At 35.6% G+C, this 18,837-nt stretch overlaps 1 protein-coding gene across 4 annotated transcripts in view; it reads left to right on the top strand.

Moving 5' to 3' along the window:
• Nucleotides 1-18,837, top strand: part of GKAP1 (G kinase anchoring protein 1) — a 110,120-nt gene that overhangs the window by 65,142 nt on the left and 26,141 nt on the right. For 3 of the 4 annotated variants that reach the window (XM_045298643.1, XM_045298642.1, XM_004715958.3), the window contains 2 exons: nt 2,220-2,242; nt 11,889-12,041. In XM_045298643.1, the coding sequence (XP_045154578.1) occupies nt 2,220-2,242; nt 11,889-12,041 (176 nt within the window). The remainder of the gene's footprint in view (nt 1-2,219; nt 2,243-11,888; nt 12,042-18,837) is intronic. The other variant, XM_004715959.2, reaches the window with a different exon arrangement.

Raw genomic sequence — 18,837 nt, 5'->3', positions numbered from 1 at the left:
AGAGGAAAGTTGTATTTTTCATCATTGCTACATCGCACCCTGACTGGCTTGTCTCCTCCCCAAGACCCCTCTGCAAGGGGATCTCCAGTGGCCTAAAAATGGGCTTTGGGTCTCCACTCTGTACTCCCCCCTCATTCACTATGGTAAGATTTTTTTGTTCTGATGATGCCTTATATCTGATCCCTTCGATACCTCGTGATCACACAGGCTGGTGTGGGCTTTGTTGCAAGCCTTGAAGGTCCCAGATGCTATACCTTTTGATAGCCGGGCACCATCAGAAAATTTTCAGATTTTATATGAAAAAAATGTTTCTTTAAAAACCAGGCAGAAATAAACGTGGAAAGAATCCTTATAAGAACTGTTTTTCATATGTTCAACTTATTAAGTGCCCTATAAATTTATTAAGCAAGCTCTTAAGGTACAGTGGTTATAGTGCTCACCTGTTAGCCAAAAGGTCAATAATTGAGACCCACCAGACACTGCATGGGGGACAAATGCGGCAGTCTGTTCCTGTAAGATTTACAACCTTGGAACTATGTGGGCTAAAGTGTATGTGGTTCCTTATGGATTAGAATTGGCTCGATTGGTGGGTTTAGATTTGGAGTTATGTAAATTCATTAATTACATTGAGAAAGACATCAGTTTGAAACTGTTAAAGAAAGCTACACAATTAGTGGTTTGGGCATCATTTTTACCATATATACTCGAGTATAAACTGGGCTTTTCAGCACATTTTTAATGTAGTTTTGTGGTAAAATTAGGTATTTCGGTAGATATTCGGGTCAGCTTATACTCAAGTATATATGGTATTCTTTATGAGTGGGAAATTTTTTGCTGTACACGTGGGATTAGATACCCTTATCATCTCCAAATTAAATAACACTTGCTCCCTATGCATAATTTTGGTCATCCTTAGATATGTGTAGATTCCTTATATTTTTCATGTTTGTCCTGCCATTAGAAGTCACTTCTAGAAATGCTTATTAAGAAATGCTTACTAAATTATTGACTTGTTTTGTCTAGATATATTTATTATGGGTTCTTTTTTTCTATAAATTTGCATTAAATTTCTAAATCACTACAATCACTACACTATGCATTTTTAAATCACTACAATACACATTTTTAAAACTTGAAGGACACAAAATACTATGTTATCTTCACAAAGTAGTTTGTAGTTTGCACATTTTCTGTGTATTTTAGACTTATTTGCCCCCCCCTGCCTTTTACTCCTCAAAATTATGGAAACCAAAAAACTAAATTATTCCATGTTAATTATCTAGTATAACAGAAATATTGCAAGTGGGAGGCTTTAGCAAGCAAATTTAGGCTTTTTCCATTTAGGAAGCTAGAAACCTGGCCAGCCCTAAGGAAAAGTGTTATTTTTGCTTTTGTTGGCTGTGAAGGAAAGTCTTTGTGACCTTTCAATGTCTGTGACTATGCCATTCCTTAGAGATCTTCATGTGTTTTGGCACCAATCACCCCCCAGGTCTAGGAAATTCTCATTGCAGGAAACCTGGGGCTAAAGACACACTCTGCTCCTACCTCTTCTTTCGTGATGGTAGTCTGATCCCTCCTTCTCTATTTGTCTCTCCTTTTAGCTCATTTAAGATAAAAGTTGTTACTCTCCACACCCCAGAAAAACCAGAAAACCAAACTCATGGCCATCAAATCAATTCGCCTTATGTAGGACAGAGTAGTACTGCCCTTGTGAGTTTCCAAGACTGTTTACTGGAGTAGAAGGCTTCATCTTTCTCCCTCAGAGCAGCTGGTGATTTCAAACTGTGGACCTTGCAATTAGCAGCCCAGTGCAATAGGATCAAGCAGTGGCCTGAATAAAGGATGTTGCAGTCCAACATCCTCTTTAAACTGATTGACTGATTACATCAGATCACATGATGGAAGACTATTACATCATGACATAACTGCCAAACCACTGAAAATCATGGCCCCTCCAACTTGACCCATATTTTGGGAACATAATTCAATCCATGATAATATGGAATTCAAATGTTTAAAATTTAATAATACCGTTTCCTATTAATATGAGATTTTTAGCATTGTAACCCTTGAAAAGTAGATTGATTCTGAGTCCTAGAAAATGACTAGATGATTTCCAAAAGTATCATAATTTTGAAATTTCAGTTGCTTTATCATATTGAAAAAATTTTGTCTTGATTTCTGTCAATGAAGTTTTACCTTTTTTCTTTTTTTTACAGAGCACATTAGTAAAAAGTCTGAGGTAAGTTTTACTTTACCTCTTTTTACTCTAGAAAATATTAAGAATAATACTTTCAATGCTCAGCCATCTTTTTTAACATCTGGCCATTGATAGTCCATGTATTTGTCTTAACTAAATCTAATCATGTTTCTGAAAATTTTAAGGGTATAAAATGTGTTATAGTAGAATTAAAATTTAATCATAAACATGAGGTATGTTATCAGTTGGCTTTATCATTCTCAGTTTTTCTTTTGTGGGCCAGAAGGCTTACACTTAAAATTTTCAGAGAAATGTAGTGAAACTTATCTTGAGACCATATCTCAAAGTATGGAATTATGGTAATTGCAAAGTGTGAGCTGTGATCACATAGTTTAACCCAAGAATGAGATTAATCTGGTTATATGAGGGGGCTTCAAAAAGTTCATGTAAAAATTCCACTAACTTTTAATTCCATTTTTCCATGAACTTACTGAAGGCACTTTATACCTTCCTGGTTTTATTGGCTACTTTTGTGTTTTGGATTTTATTTTAAATTCCAGTAGAGATTTAGTTAATCGAAGTTCAAAAATGAATAAACAATAAGCAGCATAAGAATTCCAGTAGAGATTGTAAAAATTGGGAGATATTACTATTAAAGAAATTCTGAGGAAAATATAGGCATACTGTACTTCAATTTACTGTGCTTCTGCAGAGGCTGTGTTTTTTTTTACCAATTTAAGGTTTCTGGCAATCCTGTATTAAGCAAGGCTGTTACCACCATTTTGTGCTCGCTTCATGTCTGTCATACTTTGATAATTATTAAAATATTTCAGATTTTTTCATATTGCAGTTACATGCTTCATAGACTACCAAAAAACAAAAGCAAAAAAATTTAACTGCCGTCGAGTCAGTTCCAATTCATCAATCCTATAGTATAGAGTAGAACTGCCTCTGAATTTCTTAGACTTTAAATTTCTACAGGAATTGTTAAGTGCCATTGAGTTAGGCTCTGACCCATAGTGACCCTATGCACAACAGAATGAAACATTGCTAGGCTCACAATTGTTTCTGTCCCTGAGCCCATTGATATACCAATGTGTCATTCCATCTTATTGAGGGCCTTCCTCTTTTTCACTGCCCCTCCATTTACCAAGCCTGATGTCCTTCTCCAGGGACTGGTCTCTCCTGACAACATGTCCAAAGTATACATATAAGACGATGTCTTGTGATCCTTGCCTACAAGGAGCATTCTGGCCTTGCTTCTACCAATACAGATCAGTTTGACCTTTTAGCAGTCCATGGTACTTTCAATAGGCTTTTCCACCACCGCTATTCAAATTCATCAATTCTTCTTCAGTCTTCCTTATTAGTGTCCAACTTTCACATGCACATGAGACAATGGAGAATTACCATGGCTTGGGTCAGGCCCAACTTAGTCTTCAAAGTAACCTCCTTGTTCTTCAATACTCTAAAGAGGTCTTTTGCAGCAGATTTACCTAATGCAGTATGTCTTTTGATCTCTCTTTTTTTTTTTTGGTTTTGGGCTTTTGGAGTTGTCTTTTTCCCCCCAACAGTTCATTGGCAAGTAACTTACGTATCATATTATTCGGTAGTTCAATCTTATCATGGAGAATTGTACAATCAGACCTACATCAATTTTAGTCTTTTAATCTCTTGACTGCTACTTCCATGAGCATTGCTTGTGGATCCAAGCGAAACAAAGTTCTTTGCAATTTCAACCTTTAGTTCATTTATCATAATTTACAAATGATCCAATTGTGAGGAGTTGGTCTTCTTTACAATGAGTGTAATCCATACTGAAGGTTACAATCCTTGATCTTCATCAGCAATTGCTTCATGTCCTCCTCACTTTCAGCAAACAAGGAAATAGACAGCTTAATCTTTTTCTTGCAGAGTGCCTGGTGGGTTCAAACCCACTGCCCTAACATAGCTCCTTTCAAAGACTACAATAATAGTGTAAATATAACTTTTATATGCAGTGGAAAACCCAAAAAATTGTTTGGTTTTTTTAAAAATTGTGATAGTTTGTTGTAGTGGTCTGGAATCAAATCTTCAATATCTTCAAGGTATGCCTGTACTAATAAAATGGCATAATTCTTTTGAATTCTTTAATAACTTGAAAGTTTTATTTTTTTATTATGTATATGTTCTTTTCACGAATTCCCTTGATTAAATTTTAGTATTGCCAAGTGTGCCTTTTAATTTCCTCTAAAATACATATATTGTTTCTGGTAACTTTTTTGTTTAAAATATTTGCTTGACAGATCAGAAAAATTAAATACCCATATACTCAAGTATCAGCCGACCCGAATATCGGCCAAGGCACCTAATTTTACAACAACTGCATAAAAAATGTGTGAAAAAAATCAGCTTATACATGAGTATATCTGGTATATCTCTAAGGAAATCATATTAAAGTAATTATAAATATATTAATTTAGTTCTTACCTGTGAAAACACAAAATTGATTCTTGTTAAAACAGATGTGTGAAATAACTTTTAAATTCATTTACAAACCATTGTCTCCATTTCTTAGATTAAAATTAAAGTAATCAAAAATGTAGATTTAATGTTTGAAAGTAAAGACTGTTTAATTATGCTAATCGATTTGTAGAGTAACTTTATGCAAATGACAAAGTGAATACAAGGGTATGTGCTATTTTAGTGGAAGTATAATTAACTTTTATAAATTATTCCATGATTATTTTTCTTAATTCATAATTTGACAGAAGAAAAAATATAGAGACGGACATCTTTTCCACCTAATGTACTTAAGCTAAATTATAATTAAATGTCTGTGTGTAGAACTATGTATTTTTCCTTCTGTAATCATTTTAGAGCTATATTCTAATTGTCAAACTATTAGATAATTTGATACATAGTAAAATTTACTTTGGAGAGCCTACTTATTACTTTAAGAGATGTTCTACATTTGCAAACATAGTCTAATAACTTCTCACACCTAGTTTTAAGAAATTGGTCAAATATTTAATTCACATTAATTTTAGATACTTGTTTAAAAGTTTCCAAATTATGTTTTATTTCAATTAGAGGTGTAAATAAGCTTTTGGAATTTGAGTATTTAAAGTTGAAATGATTATGCCATAACTATATGAATTGAGAAAAATTTTTACAGAGAAAACGAAGCGTGAAAAAAATTCTGATTTATAAAGTGAAAGTTTTTTTCTGTTCCACAATATTGCTAGGCCTGATTTTATGCTTATTTAAACATGTTCTTATTTCTATTAAGTTGTTTATGTTTGCTGAGAAATGATTTGGGATAAAATTCTCACATTTCCTCTCAAGTCAGATATTTACTAGATAAAATTCAAAATGAAATTTAATTTTTTTTTTTGCTTTAGGAGATGAAGTTGAGTACTTTAACTGGCTGTATATTCCTCTCACTGCTTGTTAAACTTTGTTTTTTAGTTAATTTATTCATGTCTTTCCCTTTCTCAGCTCATCTTATTTATGTTACTAATCTCAGTGCTTCCTTTTCAGACCCAATTCTTTCTTATCGCTCTACTGCAACAATTAGAATAAAAATGACACTTGGGTGGGGTGGAAAATGGGATACAATTTTGTTCTTCAGTAGATGTCTGGGGGATGTTGGCTGCCACTGTCCCTTCGTCCTCTTCTCTTAGTCAATAATATCTCTAAAGAATTCTAGACATGTAGAATGAATATGGGAATAGATATTTATACAAGTATCTTTATAGAACCTAAGCTAATTATGTTTTGTAAGGAACATTATAATCTTTAAATTTTTGTTTTATTAATCGTAATGTATCACGAGGGGTGGAGCTAGGGAACAAAACCAATCTTACCTGACACCATAGCCTACCTAATTTTTTTTCCACTGTTTCTGCCATGTTTACTTTTAACTGGTTATATTAGTTGGGATAAGAAATGCAGTAGCTGAGAAGTATGGTTGGTGTGTTAGTCTGGGTAGACTAGAGAAACAAAATTCATAAACACCCATAAGAGTGAGTTTTATATAAGGGGTAATTGTACATTAAGCATCCTAACCCATTCCAGTTCAAGCTCATAAGTCTGACATTAGCCCATATGTGTGACATTGATCTACAAAGTCCTCAAACTCACAAAACACATGCAATGATGCCGAATGCAGGAGGAAAGCCAAATCAGTGAGCGTATAAGCATCTCAGCGCTGGCAGGGGTCTCCACGTGGCTTCTCCAGCACCCAGGGCTGCATCAGTGTTGGTCCATGTGGCTTCTCCCCAGGAATGTCTCGCAGGAAGCGAGCCTTGCCAGCTGAGGCAAAGAAATAGCTACAGCAGCTGCAACTGGTCCGACCATCAGAGAGCAAGAGACCAAACAGGCAAGGCTTGCTGAGCCATTTATCTCTCTGCCCTTCAATTAATTCCACAAGTGTTCATCGGCCAGGTTGGCACAATAAACCTTAACTGTTGCACTTGGATTTGTTGATTTTTGATAAACTGAAAAAAGATACCTATTGATATTTTTTTATTAAATAACCATTTTATTAGGGGCTTATACAACTCATCACAATCTGTACATAACGTCATTTGTGTCCAGCACATTCGTACATATGTTGACTTCATCGTTCTCACAACACCCGCTTTCCACTTGAGCCCTTGGTGTCTGCTCATTTTCCCCCTTCCTCCCCCTGAACCCTGAACCCTTGATATTTATAAATTATTATTATTTTATCATATCTTATCCCATCTGACGTCTCCCTCACCCACTTCTCCGCTGTCCGTCCCCCAGGGAGGAAGCCATATGTAGACCTTGTCATCTGTTCCCCTTTTCTCCCTCACCTTCCCTCCACCCTCCCGATATCGCCACTCTCTCCACTGGTCATAGGGGGTTTATTTGTCCTGGGTTCACTGTATATCCAGTTCCTATCTGTGCCAGTGTATACCCTCCGGTCCAGCCAGATATGTAAGGTAGAATTGGGATAATGGTAGTGGGGGGAGGAAGCATTTAAGAACTAGAGATATTTTTCAGTTTATCAAAAATCAAAACTAATATTACGACTACTCCCCTGTGTTTGTTAGCATAATGAACCCTATTGATATTTATGCTAACAAAACACAGAGTAGATGTAATAAAAGTTTTCATTATTAGTTGCTGTGTAGTTGATTCTGACACATTGTGAACCTGTACATTCAGAGAAAGTTTCATAGGGTTATTTCAGGATTATGTGTAATTTATAATTGTGGCAAATAATTCCCCTGTGAAGTGAGAGATTCACTAGAAGAAAGAGAAAAGGGAGGCCAGAAGTATAACAAACATTTCTAATAAGTTTATTAGAGAACCCTTATCTTTTATGTTTTTATCATTCCAAATACTTTGTTAGTGTTTTAAATATATATACAAAAATAGAATAATGATTTTCAGTGTATCCATCATCTAACTTTAATAATTAGCTTCATAGAGTCAGTCTTACTTTATCTCTATTTCCTGCAGTTTTTCACATTAATATTGTTTGAAAGCAAAGTTCAGACATCATAATTTTATGTATAAATACATTAGTATATTTTTCAAAGAAAAGTGATAAAATGTGTTCTATTTTTTATGCATTGTTTATTCAGTCAGACATTCTATTATAGAACATTTATAACATACCTAACTGGGGAGTAGGCATCATCCTAGTGTTGGATACAATTAGATGAACAAAAGGCGTTCTTTTTTTTTTTTTTTTTTGCTTCGATTCATTTATTTTTTTCAAAAGACGTTCTTTACTCTGGAAAGTATCATCAAGTTGTCAACACAGTTGTGTAAACAGATAATGACAAGTCTGTTTTCTTTGTTTTTATTAGTCATAGTATCACTATCACATGTGAAAGATTTAACTGCGAATGTGATGATGACATAATATCCAGCTTGTTTTCAGATTTCTCCAATTATGTAATTTGATTTGTTCTGTATAGATTATAAATGAGGTCCATTAATTGCGTAAGTCTAATATACATTTTTTGCTTTATTTTAAAGTATTAAAAAATTCTTTGTTATTGGTTTGAAGTATACACAGCAAAGCATATGTTATTCAACAATTTCAATATGTATAATTCTGACTCACAGTGACCATGAAGGACAAAGTAGAATTGCCCCTTTTGGATTTCAACGACTTTATGGAAATCTTAATGGGAACAGAAAGCCTCTTTTTTCTCCTGCAGAGGAGCTGGTGGTTTTGAACTTCTGACTTCGCAATTAGCAGCTCAGTGTACAGCCCACCACTACACCACCAGGATTTTTTTAATTAAATACTTTTATTGGGTCCTCTTACATCTCCCATCACAATCCATTGTGTCAAGCACATTTGTACATATGCTGCCATCATCATTTTGAAAGCATTTTCTTTCTACTTGAGCCCTTGGTATCAGCTCCTCAATCCCTCCCCACACTTTGCCCACATGAACCCTTAATAAGTTATAGATTGTGGGCAATGAATGTATAAATGTGCTTTGCACAATTGATGTAGGTATGGATTGTGATAAGAGTTGTATGAGCCCCTAATAAAACAATTTAAGAAAATAAGTTATAGATTGTTATTTTCATATCTTACATTGTCCTCTGTCACCCTTCACCCACTTTTCTGTTTTTTTGTCCCCCTGGGAAGGGATTATATGTTGATCCTTGTGATCGATTCCCCTTTCTACCCCCACCTTCCGCTGATCCTCCTGGTATCTCTATTCTCATTATTGACCCTGAGGGGTTTATCGAGCCTGGATTCCCTATGTTGCGGGCTCTTATCTTTAGTAGTGTGCATGTTCTGGACTAATCCAATTTGTAAGGTAGAATTGAGGTCATGAAAATAGGGGGAAGGAAGCATTAAAGAACTAGAGAAAAGTTGTGTGTTTCATCGGTGTTATACTGGACCCTGACTGGCTTATCTCTTCCTTGTGACCTTTCTGTGAGGGGATGTTCAGTTGTCTACAGATGGGCTTTGGGTCTCCACTCCATGCCCTCACACCTATTTACCTTGGGTATGATTTTGTTCTACCACCAGCATTCTTTATAGTTCATATAGATTGTCCATACTGAAGTTTGTGTTTAACTGTATATGTGGAGTACCTTAAACCTATAAAACTAGGAAGATGATTCCTCTGGGAAGTAGCTTAGAGACCATGGAAATACAATAATTGTTGATCAAAGCATTCGTATTTGTCAGTTAAGTCTGCCCTGTAAAGGGGGTATTTCTTGTGAGCAAATAACTACTTAGTGATAAAATAGATTGCTCTAGTTTTTCTATATTTTTAGTTTAGGTATAGATGTCATACAATAAAAATCACAAGTCTTAAATTTAAGTTGGATGAGTTTTGACTTGTGTATAGTACTTATGTGACCTACATCATCATACCTTGGGCCCCATCAGGTCAATCCATCCCCCACAGAGATAACCACTGTTGTGATTTCCATTATCATAGATTAGTTTTACCTCTTTATTGAAATTAAATCATACAGTGATTATTCTTCTGGCCTGGCTTATTTTTATCAGCAGAGTGTTTAAAGATTCATCTAAGTTGTTGTGTGTAACTGTAATTTGATCCTTTTCATTACTAAATTCTTTTCCACAGTGTGAATATACCACAATGTGTTTATTCTTCCTTTGTGGATATTTGGTTATTTCCATGATGAATAAACTCTTTAAAACATTTTTATAAGAGGTTTAATATACTATAAAATTCACCAATTTAAAACAAACAGCAGATTTTATCTATTTACAGTTATGCAGCCATCACCATTATCTAGTTTTAGCATATTTACATCACACCAAAAAGTAGCCTCATGTTCATTAGCTGTTACCCTTCATCCACCTCTGCCCAGTCCTCCTCAGGCCTAGGTAACAATTCGTGTATATTCTGTCTCTATATATTTGCCTTTTCTGGACATTTTAAATAAATAAAATGGTGTGATATTGTTGTCTTAACAATGTGTTCATTTCCTCACAAATACAGTTGGTACATTACAATTATAGCTGAAGAATATAGGATCTATGCGAAGCCAATGAGAGTGAAAGGAACATTTTCTGTAGTCTGCTCTCACAACAAAAAATTGGAGAAGAAATATTACTTTCTCCTGGAAAATATGTAAAATTTCTAATTTGACGTAGTTGGATAAGTGGTGATAAATCTTATTTTTATCACTGGTGTGTATAATTTAAAATATACTTTGAAATATAAAAGATGGAGTAATGCAGAACAACAGTAACAAGACACATGTATTGGTACAAAACTGGACAAAGGTTAATTGAAAAGGATTGAGAGTCCAGAAATAAACCCTTACATTTACATTTAATAGGGTTTTTTCTTGGCAAGAATGCAAAAGGAAAGAATAGTCTTTTCAACAAATGCTGTTTCATTCCCACATGCAAAAGAATTAATTTGGACCTGTTCCTCACATCATATACAAAAACTAACTGCAAGTGGACCATATACCTAAATATGAGCGTGAAAACTATAAAGCTTTTAGAAAGAAATATAGTAGTGAATCATTGTGATTCTTGGTTAAGACAATGGCTTATTGGATATGACATCAAAAGTAGAAGCAACAACATAAAGATAAGTTTAACTTAATCGAAACTAAAAAAAATTGTGATGCAAAGAACATAAAGAAGGAAGACAGCCCATAGGATGGGATTTTTTTTTTTTGCAAAGTGGATATTTGATAAGGAAATTGATTCTAAAATATGTAAACAATCTTACTATTCAGTAATAAAGAAATAAGTAACCCAATTTAAAAAGTGGGCAAAGGATCTGAATGGACAGAGAAGACACACAAATAGCTGGTAAGTACATGAAAAGATGCTCAATATTCTTAGCCATCACACCCAAACCAATGCTTTCTAGTCACTTCTGACTCATGGTGACGCCGTAGGACAGTGTAGAACTGCTCCATAGTGTTTGCAGGGCTATAAATCTTAGCAGAAGCAGACCGTCCTATCTTTTCCCCTCAGGAGTGATTGGTGGAAGCAGTCCACGTAAAAAACGCAATACCAGTCCTCAGTCTTTAGGATAGCTATAATAAGACATAAGTATAAATGGGGGTGTGGAGACAGATACTTTTCTACTGCATAAAAAAGTGGAAACTGGAAAAGAGCATTGCTGCTTTAAAAAATATCTGGCAGTTCCTAAAAGGTTTCAGACTTAGTTGCCATGTAGCCCAGCAGTTTTCCTAGGTATATCTTCTAGAGAATTGAAAACATCTTCCCACACAAAAACTAGTATCAGATTTTTCATAGCAGCAGCATTCATTACAGCCTAAAAGTAGAAACAACTCGAATGTTCATCAGCTGAAAATAGATGCACAAAATGTAATATATACATGCAATGGACTATTATTCAGCAATGAAAAGGAAGTTGAGCTGCAACATGGAGGAACCCTGAAAGCATTATGCTAAGTGAAAGTAGCCAGTCACATGTTTGATTTCATGTACAACAAATGTCCACAGTAGGCAAATCTACAAAGATAAAAGTTAGATTAGTGTTGTCTAGGCCTGGAGTAAATCACTGCTAAAATGTATCTGCACAGTTTATTTTCTGGAGCTAAAGAAGATTATGTGGTAGTGTCTGATAGTTAATCATTTTTTATTTCATTCTCTATCTAGTGGTTAACTAGGTTTGTTAAATGCATAGACCTTTGTATTGAATGATAGTAAATCATAATTCATTTTTGGCAGGAATTGAGTTCTTCTCAGACTTTATCACATGATGGAGGATTCTTCAATAGACTGGAAGATGATGTTCATAAAATTCTTAATAGAGAAAAAAGAAGAGAACAGCTAACAGAATATAATGGAACAGATAATTGTGCAACTCAGGAACATAAACAGGCATGTAAAGTAGAAAATTCTCTTAAAGTCAGTGAAATGAAAAAGAAGCCACTCTTTTTTGAGAAACATAAAGCAGCAGAATCCAGTTATTACATAAAATAGCAGTTCTGTCATATTATCTCAGTCATTATCACATGAAGTTATTTATATTAAAATGTGTGAATAATATCTATTCACTGCTTAATATTTATTGGGCACGTACTGTTGGCTAAGCATTTTGGTACCAGTTTAGGGTAGTGGGAATACCTAGATGAAAATGGTATCCTTTTCCTTAGAGTAATGTGGATGTGATGAAATAGATGATGTGATGAAGATACTATCACTCAGCATGGTGAATGCTCTTAAGAGAGATTTAAACAACGAAAGGTTTTGAATAGATCACTACTTGGATGACTTAGATGAACATTTATATAAATTGAGTAATACATTGCCACCTAAGAGAACAGCAAAAATAAAAGACCCAAACCCATATATTCAGGAAACTGAAAACATCTGCATCTATTAAGTATAGAGGGAGTGTTTGTGGTGGTATGCTTATAGAGAGAGATTGGATTTAGATTATTAATATCCTTTCCTGAAAAATAGTTAGAATTTTATCCTGTAAATCAGAGACTTCAAACTGTGGCCTATGGGTCGTGTCTGGTCAGCAGCCTGATTTCATAAAATCCGCAAACGAGAATGGTATTCATATTTCTTTTTTTGCTCATGATATTTCTTTATTTTTAAAAATTAAATAATATTTTACTTGACATCTTAATCATTCCAATATATCCTATTCCTTCCCATACAGTTCTGTTGTTCAATCCTATCAGGCGGGGTTATACAATTATCAATCCTATCAACTCCCCTATCCCTCCCTTCAATCAACCCTCACTTCCCGTGCCCTCAGGGAGCCCTTACTCCTGTCACAGTCTCTGATCTATTTCAACTACTTTGCACCAAGCAACCTTGAAGGTGCAAATGAACATATGCAAGTCAAACATGATTGATTAGGTATATCCCATAAGGGCCTTAATAGTAAGGGGGAGAAATCTTAAAGAACTAAAGGATAGTTATATGGGTCATCAGTGCCATACCCTGTATTTATACTCTGTTCCAGGTAGTCACATTGCTAAAGGATTTTGTTTTTGTTAAGTGTGACAGATTGGCCATAGTTCACACCATTTAAAATATTTACTATCTGTCCCTTTATGGAAAAAGTAACCCTTGCTATAGAACAATACTACCCAAAATATTTATCTAAAGGAAAATGTGGTTTCCTTTCATCATTCCACACTTTTAGATTCATGGGACCAAGCTACATCTTAGATCTCATCATATTTAAAAAGTGCTTTACCTCTCAGACCTCTGAGTATACATTCACTTTTCATAACTTATACTCTTCTATCTCTTCTTAACTTTGGAACTATTCTTTACCTTATTTTTGACTTTTGATCTCAGCTATTTTGTCAGCCTGAAATTTCTAAGTAAATTCAATACTCTCCATGAACATTTTTCCCATGTATTCTTAACTTTCTGTTACATTCTTCTTCCCATGTGCAGTATTGGCTGTCAATATTGTCTACCTTTTTTTCTAATTTTAACTTACGGACTTCAAGATGTTGCTGGGGAAAAAATATATTTTTTTGATGTTTTGATTTTGTTGTTGAGAGTAAACTAGGAGGCTTAAAAAGTTTATGGAAAATTCCATTGTAGTTTCATTTTATTTTTCCAGGAACTTTTGAAGATGCCTCATACACAATAAACAACATGTAACACCCAATTCAACCTTCTACGTGCACATTTCAGTGTCATTGATTACATTCTTTTGAGTTGTATAAGCATTCTTAACCTTTTAAAAAAGTTGTTCTTCAATTAACATAAATTCACTACCCACTAAAATTCTTTTTTTTAAAATCATTTTATTAGGGGCTCATATAACTGTTATTGCAATCCACACACACATCAATTGTGTAAAGAGCATTTGTACATCATTCTCAAAACATTTCCTCTCCACTTAAGCCCCTGGCATTAGGTCCTCATTTTTCCCCTCCCTCCGAACTACCCCCTCCCTCATGAGCCCTTAATAATTCATAAATTATTATTTTGTCATATCTTGCCCTGTCCGACGTCTAATCTTTGTCAATTTGATCCCATATAAATAGACCTCAAAAGAGTTTAATGCTCAAAGAAGATATTTTTTTAACTGATTAAGTTGATTTATTATTTAGTAAAGATTATTGCAGAGATTGTTTTTATTCCAAATTTTAAGGTTTAAAGGTAATCTGAGGGCCATAGTTTCAGGAGTTCCTCCACCTTCCATGGCTCCATAAAGTCTGGATTCTGTGAAAATTTGAAATTCTGTTTTGTATTTAACCCCATTGGTCAAGATCCTTGTATAGAATCTTGGATCAAAACATTCACTAATGGTAGTAGCTAGGGACCATTCAGTTCTCATTTCATGTAAGGAGAAGTTCCTGATGGAACCAACGTGGCTTTGAACTATCCCCCCTGCAGTTATCAGCCCCATGCTTAACCCACAGTGTAACCAAGGATCCTTATGTTGTGAGAAACCAAAACCAAACTCACTGCCATTATGTCAATTCTGACTCAGAGACTCTAGGAGAGAGTAGAGCTAGCTACCCCTGAGGGTTTCCAAAACTCTAACTCTTTATGGAAGTAGAAAGCCTCATCTTTCTCCTAGGGAGCAGCTAGTGGTTTTGAACTGCTAACCTTGTGATTAGTAGCCTAAAGCATAAGTCACTGTGCTACCAGTTCACAAAACTAGAAATTAGATGATTTGGTGAGGAGAAAATAGCATTTGAGTTGGAACTTTGTAGACTGTAGGATTTTAGCATGCAGGGGTGGAGAAGAGACGGGAATACCGTGAGGTAATTAGTATGAAGGCAATGAAATACAAGACCATTTTAAAAAGGTTGATTATAAATGAAGGTTTTTGAGAGAATCTTAGGAATATTAAATTTACTGACATGCCTAGGAAAATGGAAAGCAATGTGAAGACAGGAATTGTGTGCCATTATAACAATCCTGTAGGGTGTAGAGTAGAACCGCTCCAGAGTTTACTAGACTGAAATATTTACAGAAGCCGATTACTGGGTTATAGATTACTTTTCTCCCTCTGAGTAGCTAATGATTTGTACCACTAAGCTTTCAGTTGTAGCCAAGCACTTAACCAATGTTCCTCCAGGGCCTTATAGAGACAGGAAGTATTTGTAAGGGTTTAGAACAACAGTAGGCACAGTTAATGAAAATGTAAATTGATATAACCACTTTGGAAAGCAATTTGGCATTAATTTTAAAGTTGAAGATAAGTGTGATCTATTTTTCAGAAAGTACCCTAGATTCTTCCCTAAGACATATTTAAGAAGACTGTTCAAAACCTAACTATTTGTAATAGCAAAATCAATCAGGCTAATACATGTATTACAACTGTAATATAACAACATGGATCAATATAAAATATGTTTAATGAAAACATTTTCAACTAGGAATTTTTTAAAATAAAAAGTTTATTATATTGCTTAGCTGATATTGTTGGTTGCTATTAAGTTTATTCTGTTTCCGAGTGAGCCCATGTATTAGAGAACAAACTGCTCCATAGGGTTTTGTTGATTGCAATCTCTTTTTTCCCATGGTAATTGAAGCACATCATGACTGTAAGGTAGATGGGGAAAGTTTTCCACAGAATTTTCGTAAGACCTTAATAGTAGCGTGTACCGGGTGTGTGTGTGTGTGTGTGTGTGTGTGTGTGTGTGTGTGTGTGTAAGAGAGATATTTGAAGTTGTTTGTTGTCTCCAAGATGATGTGGTACTATTGTATAATTTTTAAAATTGTATATTGGTTTGCTTCACTCTGATACTTTGTTTTGTTTAATAATCCCAGACAACAGGATGGGCGTGCTTTTCTAGTTTAGTCACCGCTGATCTTCAGGTGAATTTGGTAACAGAAGAGAGTGAGCAGGATTCTCTTATTGCTTGTTGTGTAGAGCAGTTGAGGGCAGATTGGATGAGTGTTGGCCTCTGCCTGTTATAAATCCAATGGTCTGATAAATCTGGTCACTGATCCTTAATGTGTTTGTTGCTGTAGTCCCCAGTGAGCTGAATCATTTGTCTAATTCTTGCCCCAATTGGTATGTTACTTGGAGTAAATCCAAATACTAGGACTTTAGTAATTTTCCTCCTTATTCACAGCTTTTTTTCATTTTCTTTTCCATTAATGTGATCTAATTCTTTATTTGATTTGAAATGTTGGGTTCTAGGTTTGCCATCCACATTAATTTCACTTTGTTTCTGGTTTCTTTGTTGTAGAAGACTCTGATAATATATCTACCTAGTCTGTCATTTTGACCCCATAATTCGTATTCCTTTTTTTCTTAAATCATTTTATTGGGGGCTCATAAATTCCTAACACAGTCCATACATACACCCATTGTGTCAAGCACATTAATGCACTTGTTGCCATCATCATTCTCAAACATTTGCTTTCTACTTGAGCCCTTAATGTCAGCTTCTCATTTTCCCCCTCCCTCGCCCCCTCCTCCCTCATGAACTCTTTATAATTCATAAATTAATTATTATTTTGTCATATCTTACACTGTCCGATGTCTCCTTTCACCTACTTTTCTGTTGTCCATCCTCTAGGGAGGAGGTTATATGTAGATCCTTGTAATCAGTTCCCCCTTTCCACCCCACATTCCCTCCACCCTCCAGGTATCGTCACTCTCACCACTTGTCCTGAAGGGGTCATCTGTCTTGGATTCCCTGTGTTTCCAGTTCCTATCTGTACCAAAGTACATCCTCTGGTCTAGCCAGATTTGTAAGGTAGAATTGGGATCATGATAGTGGTGGGGAGGAAGCATTTAAGAACTAGAGGAAAGTTGTATGTTTCATCGATGCTACCCTGCACCCTGATTGGCTCATCTCTTCCCCGCAACCCTTCAGTAAGGGGGTGTCCAGTCGCCTACGGATGGGCTTTGGATCTCCACTCTGCACTCACCTTCATTTACAATGATACGATTTTTTGTTCTTTGATGCCTTATACCTGATCCCTTTGACACCTCGTGATCACACAGGCTGGTGTGCTTCTTCCATGTGGGCTTTGTTGCTTCTGAGCTAGATGGCCTCTTGTTTATCTTCAAGCCTTTAAGACCCCAGACGCTATATCTTTTGATAGCCGGGCACCATCAGCTTCACCACATTCGCTTATGCACACATTTGTCTTCAGTGATCATATCAGGAAGGTGGGCACCCACTGATATGATTTTTTGTTCTTTGATGTCTGATACCTGGTCCCTCTACACCTCGTGGTCACACAGGCTATATTTTGTATTTCTTATAGCACATTCATGTAGCACATCTTTATTATCATTCTTAATATAAGGGGGTACTCCAAAAAAACCAGATTCCCCCCCAAAAAACTATGTATTTAATTTTTTTTACAGAGCAGTCTTATCACCTTCAAAGCACTCTCCAAAATACTCAATACATTTGTCAAATCTGTGATTCCATTCTTGGAAAACAGTTTTCAAACTTACTGTTTGGATGGCTAACAGTACTTCCCGTGGTTTTTTCTTCACCTCTTCTGTGTGGTCAAATCGCTGCCCTTTTTTGGCCCTCTTCATTCACAGAAACTAAAAGAAGTTGCATGGAGCAAGAGAGGCATGCTGTTTTTTGCCAAAAACTGACACACTGAGATGGCTGTGTGAGCAGGAACTTTGTCATGTTGCCAAAATTAGTCCCCGTCTGCCACAGATCAGGCATTTTTGTCGCAAACTGTTACTCAATCTTTTCAGAATCTCTAAAAAAAAAAAAACGTGATTAATTCTAAATACACTATCCCCCTCACATCAAAAAACCAAAAGAGCATCATTTTTTTTGGGTGTGGTGACGATGGCATCTTCCACTGACTTGATTGATGTTTGCTTTCGGAGTTGTAGGAATAGCACCATGCCTCGTCACAAGTAGTGACCTTAGGGAAAAAGTCTGGGTCGCTTTGGAGCTGTTCTTTCAAAGCACAGCATGTTTCCACTCAATGCTCTTTTTGCTAGTCAGTCAGAACCTGATGCACAAATTTCACAGGCCTTTCTCATTCGCAAATCTTCTGTTAAAATTCGCTGAACTGAACTCCAAAATAGTCCAGATAACTTCTACATCTCTTCAGTGGTCCATAGTCGGTCTTTGAGCACAAGTGTATGAATTTTGTCTACATTTTCGTCCCTTCGGGAAGTTTACAGATGTCCAGAACGAGGTTTGTTCAATCAGGTTTGTTCAAACGAGGTTTGTTCAATCAGCATTTCTTTTTTTTGGAAGGAGAAAACCACTTGTATGCTTGAGTTTTTCCCATAGTATTGTCCTTGTAAGCAGTGTTCAACTTCACAACAATTTCTACACTATTTTTTCGGAGCAGGAAACAAAAATTTAAGACCAGCTGCATGCTGGTCTCTTAAATCAACCATCACAAAAAAAACAAGGTTCAAGCAAAATTGCTTTTACAAAAATTCACTGTGACCAGAGAGCCTTCCCAGGCGACACCACAGGGTGCACTAACTCAGAGTGAGTTACTAGATGCTCGCCTAGCAGGAAAAAATGTATGATACGAAAGCTTCACTCTGCCCAGTGCAATTATGGATTTTTGAGGGTGTACCCTCAAATTACAAGTTCCTTGTGGGTTTAAACTTTTTATCTTATACATCATTGCATCCTCATATCTATACATAGAAAATTTTTTTTTCTTTTTTAACATTTTATTAGGGGCTCATACAACTGTTATCCCAATCCATACACACATCAATTGTGTA

Source organism: Echinops telfairi, unplaced genomic scaffold, assembly GCF_000313985.2.
Source record: "Echinops telfairi isolate 266 unplaced genomic scaffold, ASM31398v2 ScPeMD7_7429;HRSCAF=8467, whole genome shotgun sequence".
Lineage (NCBI taxonomy): Eukaryota > Metazoa > Chordata > Mammalia > Afrosoricida > Tenrecidae > Echinops > Echinops telfairi.
The sequence above is the reverse complement of the archived record's forward strand: the minus strand, read 5'-3'. Positions and strand labels throughout refer to the sequence as shown.